The 11,997-nt window shown below is 33.7% G+C and overlaps 1 protein-coding gene across 1 annotated transcript in view; it reads right to left on the bottom strand.

Moving 5' to 3' along the window:
- Positions 1-4,025: 4,025 nt before the first annotated feature.
- The window catches only part of si:dkey-199f5.8 (beta-1,4-galactosyltransferase 3), a 55,400-nt gene continuing 47,428 nt past the window's right edge, over positions 4,026-11,997 (bottom strand). Inside the window, exon 7 of the mRNA XM_056474847.1 lies at positions 4,026-9,623. Coding sequence (XP_056330822.1) covers positions 9,458-9,623 — 166 coding nt within the window. The 3' untranslated portion in view covers positions 4,026-9,457. The remainder of the gene's footprint in view (positions 9,624-11,997) is intronic.

Below are 11,997 nucleotides of genomic sequence, written 5' to 3'. Positions count from 1 at the left end.
TTTGAACCTATTCAGCCGATCTCTGGGGTGCTTTTAGCTTAGCTTAGCATAAATCATTGAATCAGATTAGACCATTAGCATCTTGCTCAAAAAAAAAAAAAAACTGTTTTGATCATTTTCCTATTTAAAGCTTGAGTCTTCTGTAGTTCCATCATGTATGAAGACAGACGAAAAGTTGCTATTTTCCAGGTTTATGTGGGTAGGAATTAAAAATAAATAAATAAATTTTTTACTAATGCTTTGCTTCTTAGACTTTACACACCTGAAACTTGTCTATAGCACTTGTTCACTGCTGCTCTTATAGTTGTGTAAATTGCTTCCTTGTCCTCATTTGTGAGTCGCTTGGGATAAAAGCGTCTGCTAAATGACTAAATGTAAAAATGTAAATCTTATAATAACGTTTAATATTTAGCATATCTTGATTTATATGGGTACTGAAACTCCACACTAATATGACACTCGCTACACTTCTAAAATGTGGGTAAACTACTGGCATAAAGTAGGTTGACATTGGACAATTGATATTAGCAAATGTAGGGACCGTCTCTAAAGGTACATACAATATTTGTATGCACTTTTTTAACTTCAATAGCACTGAAATTAGTCACAGAATCATCAGTTGTAAAGTGTTTATCTAAGTGTCAACTATTTAATTTATAATTAATATTTATATTAAACTATAAAAAAGCACCCATCTTTAGTCAGCAATAAATGACAGTAAAACCCACAGCAAAGTGTTTATGTTGGTGTCAACTGTAATGCACACCTAGATTTTTCTTATTCATTATAATAATCTGTGAATCACTTGTGATCAGGTGCAAAATATCATTAATTAAACCTCGATAACATTAGAAGACGACAAAATCAATGTTGAACTGAAGTTGTTTACAGTGGAGACAGGATTTCACAGTTTATTTGAAAAATATATCAACAAAAAATGTTAAAAAGAGAACACTAGGCATGGGGCGATAAGGTATAGAATGTTAAAGAGTACACTATAGGCATGGGACGATAAGGTATAGATTTTCAAAGTATACCGTGGTTCCAGCTTCCACTTTCAATTAATACTCGGTTGCAATCTAATGCACGTGCAAGCATGAGTAGATATCTAAACGTGTTTGCAGCGTGTAATTAACGCACATTTGAGTTTCTTTTGTAGTGTTGTCAAGTTTAAAATTAATGAAAGATCACTCACCTGTCGATTTCTACACTTTTTAACGGATCAGAGTGTGTTTCCCCCGTTCACAGACTTGCTTCACCTCTGTCGTCGTCCGTAACAGCTAATTTCACTTCTTTATTGATTAGTCAGGTGTGTTTGAAGCGCTTTTTGTCCGTATTTTTACTGTTGTGCTTTCAGATTTGCTGATTCGAATATTTTGGGTAAAACACCGCCGCGTAGTGGCGAACATCGGCAAAGCATCCAAAATAAAACCAATCTTGAAATATTGATCAGAGTGAGCTTTATTATTCTGAATCTTGTTTTTTGCGGAATGGAGGTTGAGACATTTGTATTTTGATTGTATGATTGTTTTGCATTTGTTTTTTGATTGTATGTTCGTTAAATATATCTGGTTTGATGTTGAATGTCTATTTAATATAGAATCAATATAAAGAAAAGCGATGCCATATTTTATGAGGAAAAAACAAAAGATATAGATAAGAATCTTCCGTTTGTGTTAAATCTTTTGATATTGTTAGGCAAGTTTCATATACACAAGTGTAAATGGTCAAAGAGGAAGCCTAGCATCTTCCATCTCAAGGCTGATTTAAACATTTATTTTGAAAAGGACTTTCAAGTCGTAAAGCGACCAGAACTGTGAACATACTTCAAAAGCTAAAGTCCTCTTCTCTATGTTAAATGTTATGTATACCCGCTCTTGTTCTTTGTTATTTTTCTTTCTCTCCTTTTTTTCTTTTTATCTTGCTTACAGATGTTATGCTAAAATGTGAATATCCTATTGTGAGATTTGTTATGCATTTGATGGAAAATGTTCAGCAAATTCAATAAAAAATTTTTTTAAAAGGTTTTATTATTCGCCAAGTGCACGCAAACAATTAATCAGGTTTACACGAGGTGTTCGGATTTTACAGCTTTCAGGCGCAAACATTGTAATCACCACTCTGTAAAAATATCTGTTATTATCTAACAGGGACTGTATTTTGTGATTCACACGTGTTTTCCGTTTATTATGGTTCTGAATTGTATTATGAAAGTTTTATCTCTGCTCTGTCCAGTGTTGATGTTGAAAATTCAACTCTGCAGTTTTAACTGAGTGACTTTCATTGTCATTTTAGTAGTTTGAGACTAGATATTGTTCAAGAAATACTATATAGAGAACTCATTCATTCGTTTTCATCCACTTTTTTTCCCAGGGCCAAGTCTCAGGGGGCAGCTGTCTCAGGAGAGAACTCCAGACCTCCTCCCAGTGAGACATCCCTGGAACATCTCCCTAGATAGGCGTTCAGGAGGCATCCAAAACAGATGTCCGAGCCACCTCAGCTGACTTCTTTCGATGTGAAGCAACCGCTCTACTCCGAAAAAAGTACTGGCAGCTTATCACCAGGTTTTTGTAGCGTAATTTACAACACCAACCCAGACAATATATCACTTTAAATGATTAAAAATTATTTTAAAAATTTCAACATTAAAATGGTCGTGCTTAACTGAGCCTGCTTTCTCTCCAGGTTTGTTTCCTTCACTTCGTCAGTTGGTGAAGTTTTTTTTCCTCGCCACTGGCTTGTTTGGTTTGGGACTTGTGGAGCTGCGCATCGATGGATTTGCTCTTCAGCATTTAAACCTTCAGCAATGAAATTAAAACCACACTGAACTGAACTGAACTGAACTTCAACTCTGAAATCAGGACTTAACTAGAACTTCTATGCCAAGTGGGTTTGACACAGTCTACATTGCAAAAGTGCTATAGAAATAAACTTGATATTAATTGAATTAAAAGCTTTTGGAGGAAAGATCAAGGACCCAATACGCAATTCAAAAGCATTAATAAGTAGGAAAAAAAAACATGAATCACAAAATAAAACTCAATATTTTTCACAGTGCGCCTAAAGGGTGAATTAGATGCATACTAATGTCACATACAATTTAATTAATTTATTCAACTTTAGCAAATCCAGACAGTATTTATTAGTACTTTGGCACATAGTGTAAAATCTCTCATTTTTATTCTTATGACGGGTTTGTAAATGATTTTTGAAAGCATCATTTGTTAACCCTGTCATTACAAAATCCTTAATACCCTTTAAAAGTCAGTTTAAAATCAAAATGTATTGTGAACATTGTTACTCTTTAGATCAGAGGTGCCCAAATTACAGCCCACCATCCCATCTGAGAATAGAGGAAGAATAGTGAGGATGGGGTACAGACTGTCATTTCTGATTTAATGTAACCTTTTGTTTGCTTGTTTTATTGATGAGCTACAAAAAGCGAATTAGGATGAAACGTTTCAATTAAACTTTGTAAATGAATCAGATTTTTTTAAATGTACAAACTGTCAGTCGACGGATTGAGGACAATGCAATGCAAATGTGATTGCTTATGTTATTATTATATTATAATTTAAAGAATTATACTGCCTTAGTTAACATGATTGAAAGTATTGTTTTCCATTTATTTTTTTAAATATTAGAAAATAACTGAGGAAATGACCTTTAATTTAATATAGTTTGGTATGTTTACCTTTGGCTCATGGCTGTCAATGATATTCGGGTTTTTTTTGCCCTTCATACGGAAATGTTTGGGCACCCCTGCTTTAGATGAAAAAGAAAAGGTTGTTTGGTAATCTTCAATCAATGAAACTCTGACCAATCAAACTCTGTCATTTTGATGCCTTCAGTCACAATATTCTAAACCACGCCCCTCTTACTGTTAAAACAAAGCCCCGCCCCCTACTCAATATTCCATTTCAGTTGGAAGTACCTCAACATACTGACATAAAAGTCTCACTCAGACTTTAAGAATCAAACAAATCACTAATAACCCATGCAGCAGACACAAAAGACGGCAGCCATTTCATACATTAACATCTGTTTTTATTAAATCATCATAAGGCCGCTGAGTAGTGTGCAGACTTCATAAAGAGAATCGAATGCCTCGCACCGAGAGCACTGCCCACCGAAGAACTTGAGATTACGGACGCCCAATAAGGCACATTTAGAAATGTCTGATCATCATCCCACCTGAGTAGTGTGCAGCCCATCATCTGTACATATCAAACTATAGCATTCGTGGCTGAACAGCGCCAAAAAAAGTAGTACCTTCTATGATGGCGATCGGGATAGTTATCAAATATAAATTCTCAAAGATGAAGCATAAACATCTCCAGTCACCCATTACATCCCAAAATCAAAAGTCAAAAATTACACTCTGGTGATATTTCTATGTGACAACAGACTGGTGTAGTAAATAGACAGGTTTAATTAACCTGACCATAATTGACCACCTACATCTTTGCATTAAAAATGACTAAGCAAAACAGGAAAAAAAAAGAAAGAAAGCATGCTTTAAAAAATATGATATGATTATTTTTTGGTATCTCTGCCTCAACCCAACACCATTATTTTTCATTCGAACGAGCACTTATAATCTCCAAACACAGCAAACATATTAAAGAGATTGAAACCTCCACCTTTCACATTCACCCCGAAATCAGCAGCTTCTGAATAACGAAGTAGAGTTTTGTCAGCCTCACAAACACAAATCTGAGACGTACATTTGCTGTCATTCACCTCACGCATGCACAGATCCATCTGAAACGGCCGTGTTTTTTAATAGCCGGACCGTCAAGAGTCTGTTTCACTATGAAACTGTAGGACATTTAGACAGGGACGATGCCGTTTCAATGTAAGGAAATTGTTCGCTAATTTTCAGCACTGCTTTTGTGTTCGTTTGTCATCATCATCGCTCTCCTGCTCATTTGTAAAATTACTTTTGAGAATATACTTCATTTCTTTACAACATGTCAATTATTTCTAATTCAAAGGTAAGAAGTTGCATTGAATGGTTTGATTTATATAAGTGTGTGCAATTCAAAAGGCAAATGTACTTGTATGAATGGTTTTACGATTGTTAGCACATTTGTAAAAATGTAAATGATTTATGCAAAGGATGGATTTCATATGAGAGGTATCAGAAAAAGTCTAAGGATATTGGTGCATTCAATTTAAATGGGCCGTTCATCCAATTTAATTATGCCTCATACTTGAATTGTTCCAAACCAGTTTGGATTTGGTTGTTCTGTTGAGCACAAAAGAAGATATTTTGAAGAATGTTGGAAACCAGTAACGATTGACTAACGTAGTATTTGTTTCAGTATGAAAGTCAATGATTTAAAACATTCTTCAAAATATCTTCTTTTGTGCTCAACAGGACAAATGATGTCAAACAGGTTTGGAAGTCAAGGATTAGTAAATAATGATCATTTTCATTTTGTGTGAACTATCCCTTTAATGCAACACAATGTTTTATGGACATAACAATGCATTAATGTTATAAGGCAGAGTATTTTTATGCAAGTTCTTTCGATTCATTCAACCAATTTATGCAACTACGAATTTACAAATATTCGAGCAGCATTTTACGCGAACCATACTAAATTATGCACACTTGCACAGTTCAATGTATAATATTGGCACATTTAACAGCCGATGGTTTTACAGATGCGAGCGCACTTCATTAATTTCACCACTTCACAAAATGTTTTTATAGCAATGCATTTGAATGCAATGGTTTGCATAAAAATAGAATAAGGATGTGCCAACTTAAAAAAACTGATGAACTTTATGAATATCATAGCATTTAATTTAACGGCACAATTTAAATGTGTTTAACGTTTTGTGAGAGTTAGCATTGATTCACTTCAAAAGTGTGTGTTAAACGGCTTACAAATTTATAGTTTTAAATGATGTATGGTAAATATTTTTTGGGGGTGGGGGAGGGTTTTGAGTTCCCTTTTGTAGTAAGTACTGTAGTGAGTACTTCCAAGAGAATTTTGATATATGGTATATCTCCTTGTAAGGATTTAGGCAGTACTGTATGTAATGTATTAAGGTGTTTTTCAATGAAAATGAAAAAAAAAAAAAAAATTTAAAAAGAGTTAAAAAACTGTTTTTTTAAATGTTACCGCATTTCATTCTCTATAACTACTAATGTAAGAATAATTCCACAAATAAATCAATGTAATGTCCTTTAACATATTTTAACTGAACTAAAGAATGATTTTATATCAACAATTAATTAGAATTTTTTTGTTGAATTCATTTAACCGAGACTTTCATCATCGGTCAATTGCTCATTTGTAAAATTACATTTGAGAATATACTTTATTTCTTTACAGCATGTCAATTATTTCTAATTCAAATGTAAGAAGTTGCATTGAATGGTTTATTTATATAAGTGTGTGCAATTCAAAGGGCAAATGTACTTTCATGAATGGTTTTACGATTGTTAGCACATTTGTAAAAATGTAAATGATTTATGCAAAGGACGGTTTTCAAACAATGATTTCGGATGAGAGGTATCGAAAAGGATATTGGTGCATTCAATTTAAAAGAACAGTTCTTCAAATTTAACTATGCCTCATACTTCAATTGTTCCAAACCAGTTTGGATTTTATTGTTCGGTTGCGCAAAAATAGGAAATATTTTAAAGAATGTTGGAAACCTTTAACAACTGACTCCCATAGTATGTGTTGGAATATGAAAGTCAATGGTTACCAGTTTACAACATTCTTTAAAATATCTCTTTTTTTGTGCTCAACAGGACAAAGAATGTCAAACAGGTTTGAAAGAAGTCAAGGATTTTAGTAAATGATGACGGTTTTATTTTTTTGGTGAAATATCCCTTTAGTGCAACACTTTTCTTAAAGTTTTATGATCATAACGTTTAACACATTAATTGAAATAAGGCAGAGTATTTTCACGCAAGTTCTTTTGATCCATTCAACCAATTTATGCAAGAACGAATTTACAGATATTCAAGCTGTTATCGAAAAGGAGCATTTCACCTGAACCATACTAAATTATGCACGCTTGCACAGTTAATGTTTAACATTGCCGCATTTAACACGCAATGGTTTTACAAATGTTAGCGACTTTATTCGTTTCACCACTTGACATAAAAATGGTTTTTATAGTAATGCCATAAAAATAATATAGTAATATTTTGTAAATGAATAATTTCTGACAAAATACAGTTTTTTCAAATGTTACCGCATTTCATTCTCTATAACTACTAATGTAAAAATGGTTCCAAAAATAAATCAACGTAATGTCCTTTAGCATGTTTTAACTGAACTAAAGAATGATTTTATGTCAACAATTAATTACAATATTTGTCTAATTCAATTTAACCGAGACTTTAATCATCGGTCAACTGCTCATTTGTAAAATTACATTTGAGAATATACTTTATTTCTTTACAACATGTCAATTATTTCTAATCCATCCAAAGTTGCATTGAATGGTTTATTTATCCAAGTGTGTGCAATTCAAAGAGCAAATGTACTTTTATGATTGTTAGTGCATTTGTGAAGTTGTAAATCAAATTACTTGAAAGATAAATTTCAAACAATGATTTTGGATCAAAATTATTGAAAGATTAAGGATATTGGTGCATTCAATTTAAAGGGACAGTTCATCCAAAGATTTAATTCTGACTCATCCTTGAATTTTCAAAACCAGTTTGGATTTTAGTGTTCAGTTGAAACCAGTAACAAATGACACGTCCAGAGTATCTGTTTGAGTATGAAAGTCTATGGTTACCAGTTTCCAACATTCTTCAAAATATCTTTTTTTGTGCCCAACAGGACAAAGAATATCAAACTGGTTTGGAACGAGTCAAGAATGACTAAATATGACAATTTTCACTCGAGGGTGAACTCTCCCTAATGCTTTATGGGCATGTAATGCATTAATTTAAATAAGACATAGTATTTTTATGCAAAATCAACCAATTTATGCAAGAATGAATTTACAGATATTCGAGCAGTTATCTAAACGCAGCATTTCACCTGAACCATACTAAATTATGCACGCTTGCACATTTAATGTATAATATTGGCACATTTAACAACCAATGGTTTTACAAATGTTAGCGCACTATTTGTTTCACCACTTCACATAAAATCGGTTTTATAGCAATGCATTTGAATGCAACAAATCGAATTTAACAGCACAATTTTAACATGTTTAATGCTTTGTGAGAGTTAGCTTTGATTCACTGCAAAAGTGTATGTGAATATGGTTTATAAATGTATATAATCATTTCAGTAATTTATGGTTTAATGGTAAAATACGGTTTTACAATTGGTACTGCATTTGATTCTATATAACTGTTAACGTAAAAATGATAAAAAAAAATATTAAATGTACTTTTTTGAACATTTTAACAATACTTCTTTATTAACGATTTAATCTAATTTTTTGATTGAATTCAATTTAACGGAGATGCTTTCTGAAGCTTTCGGATAATAAATGCAAGAGGCTCTTATTTTTTTTTTTATAAACAAATGCTGGACTCAAATGGGAACGAGACAAAAACTTGAAGACTTCCTAACTGAACGGCCACAACACGATGCTCTTTGCCCTAATATGACATTTCCTCATCGAGGAGAAAGAAAGGGCTACATTCAACAACCCCACTTCTAATCCAAAGCAAACGACCGCACACAACCAGCAATAAAACAAAACTCATGCAGATAAAATAAAATATAACGTGTGGAATAAATCATGATAAGGAGAGGCAGCGTGTTGATTATAAAAGCTAACATTATTACTCAGCCAACCAAAAGGCAATTCGGGAATGAAAAAAAAAATAAAGAAGTAAAGAGAAATTCAGTACAAGTCGAGTGGTTATTACTACCAAAGAGGCCAGTATATATATCTCCATTACTCCACCCATCAGGAAAACAATACAGTACGTAATCAAAAGCACTAATTTACCGCATAGGAAATGCAACTGACTCACAGAGTAGTGCAGCAAACGTATGCAGCACATCGGCCTGCTTCACTATCTCATTCGTGTGGCAGAAAAACTAACATCGTCCTCTCCTAAAAGTCGGCCTGAAACATCAACCGTGATGCTTCAATAGTCATGAAAGAAATGTAAGGAGCGAGTGCAGCTTGATTCTAAGGCAACAGAGGTTTATAAATGGTGCTGACGGGGCACGGAGGATGCATGAGGAGTTTGTCCGTCAGGAAAACGCATCCTTCCTGCAGAGCGATCCCCAGTTTCTGCAGCGTCCTGACTGATAAAGTGAACCAGTGAACACAGGATCAAACTTTGGAGGAAGAGAAAGAAACTAAAGAATCGTGAGACCACTAGATGGCACCAGAGGAAACTGAAGGTCTGTGGTGCGGTAAAGGCTTCCTGTGGATTCACTGGCCATGTGCATTGTGGGAGAGTGGTCAGCATTTGGGGATGGGCATGAATTCTGGGAGCTGGTTAGGAAGCTGGTTTATTTTTGGTCGGGTGCAGGCCTGCCTCTGTGCCGATGTTGACTGTGATGTTGGTGTAGAGCGATTGGTAATCCCGGGATATGATCTCATACTCCACTGTATTCATGCCGTCTTCTTTCCACGTTTGACGGGTCTTGGCCAACATGTTAAACCTGCGGGAGAGGAAACAGACTTGAGGAAGGAGGAAAGACTGGGAGATGAAGTCAGCATTTCACCTTTGTTTGTGCTAAGGTGTGGTCACTTTTAATGCTGTTCTGGGAATTTTTACAGAGTGAAAAATATTTGTTTTAATAATAAATCAGCACAACTGTGGATTTCAAAGTGATCAATGATTTTAAGCTGGACATGAAGCACTAATCAACTGAACGCTTCTTGGTTTGAAAGTTATTTCTGTACAAGTAAAAATATGGAAAAAATTATAAGATTCTAATTTCAGTTTCTCTAAATGTATGATTTTTTTTTTAAGTGTTTGAATAAAAACAAAAAAAAAAAAACAAAAAAAAAAACAACAACATGAGTAGCAGTGCAATGTGGCTGTATATCGGGAGTCAGTGACAATATACAGTCACATCGCACTGCTACACAAGTGTGAGATTGCAGTTATGCAACAGTTTGATGGCATAATAGTGTATATATATAAAAAAAAAATAATAATAATATTAATAATAATTTTATATATATATATATATATATATATATATATATATATATATATATATATATATATATATATATATATATATATATATATATATATATATATATATATATATATATATATATATATATATAGAAAAACAAGGAGAGTCTCAAAATCCTTTTGTATGAGGAACTACTTTCTTTAGCCATTCATTCACATCTGCAGCTGACGTCAAAACTGTTGCCACTTCACCAACGTCACTTTAGAGCCAGTGTTTGAATGATTCTCTAGCGTAATGTCTAAAGTGATGACAAAACATTTTAACATTATAAGGCTGAACAGCATGAAATGCCATTAGTCTACAGAGATTTCTATGTTTTTCTCTGTTGTAATCGAGTTATCACAATAATTAACCCTGAAAAAGCCAAAGCAGCGCAATCGCTACCAGATTACTGTTGTGTTTGTAATAAGGAAAAACGCTAACACATGCAGGCATTTGTTCTTTCTTTCCGTTTACTGAACTAGTCTGCAGTAAGTCCCATCTCACACTTAACATACTACAATTACTATGGCATAAATACAGGACTACAACATACAAAAGACAGAGATAGATTTAGAAAGTCACTTACCCGTTTTATAATGATTTGATCAGCTTTAGTTTAAAATTATGCTGGGTTTTCCTCCTCTAAGGGCTTATAATGTGGTCTTTGCATAGATGCAATCTAAACAACAACATTCTCGCCTAAAAAAGCCTGTCCAGCAGCTGCAATAGTATTCAAACTGTAGTGAGTTCATTGATCTGCTGTCACTCTGTGCGGGCGAAGTAATACACAAGTGTGAAGAGGCTGTATGAGTTCTGATTTTGCAGAATGTCGCACTGTTATCAGCTAGATTCGAGAACCAGACAGAACTGTTATATAAAAAAAATATTTTAAAAATGCAGAGATGCATTTCAGACAGAGGTTTAGCAGCCTTTGGCTACTTTTGTTCTCATTAAAAGGAAAACACTTAGCTAATATGTAGCTTAGATTTACATTAGACAAAAATTATTTTTTATTAATTCTTATTTTTATTTACTTATTCATTGTTCTGTCATTTATCTTCAGTGTAAAATCCTTTATTTAAATGCCAATAACTCACTTTCACTTACTTTAAATACAAAGAGAAATGGGCCATTGTTTGTTTATTATTATGTGCTGTATTATTTGGTTACTGAGTAGCAACAAATAACACTTTAAAATACAAGGAGTTTTCATGTGATTTTCTAAACTAGTACTGTTTTGAAATTAATAAATGCATAATAATAGGATAACCATCATTATTCTTCAGACTACAATCATACCACCAAAATCTATAATAGTTGCATCCCTAATAACAATAAACAGCAGTTGATAGTTCGTCTTCTGTTGTGAATACTAGTCTTTAAAATTAGATTAATAAACAAGTAATGCTCCCTGAATTAGTCAAGCCAAATTGGCTGATTATCCTTACGAAAACTGAGAATGTTATTGTAAATGAATTTATTTAAACACAAAGCCACAAATTCCTCAACAAACCACTGATTCAATTGAATTCTTAGAAGTTATTGTGCATTTATTAGGTGCATGGTTAACACTTTATTGTATGGTGTTCTTGTTGTTCATGTTCTGTGTAAATGACAACAAACTACAGAAAATGACATTTAACTAACCCTAATCCTTTTCCTAAACCAGGGGTGTCCAAACTCGGTCCCGGAGGGCCGGTGTCCTGCTGAGTTTAGCTGGAAATTGGAAACAGTAGCTGTAAACACTCCAGGACAACCGCCCTCCAGGACAGAGCTTGGACAACCCTGTCCCAAACCCTAACCACATAGTAAGTACATCTAATTAATTAATATAACTCAGTGT

This window comes from Danio aesculapii, chromosome 16 (genome assembly GCF_903798145.1).
Source record: "Danio aesculapii chromosome 16, fDanAes4.1, whole genome shotgun sequence".
NCBI classification, from domain to species: Eukaryota; Metazoa; Chordata; class Actinopteri; order Cypriniformes; family Danionidae; genus Danio; species Danio aesculapii.
Note: the sequence above shows the minus strand (reverse complement) of the source record. Positions and strands in the feature narration are given on the sequence as shown.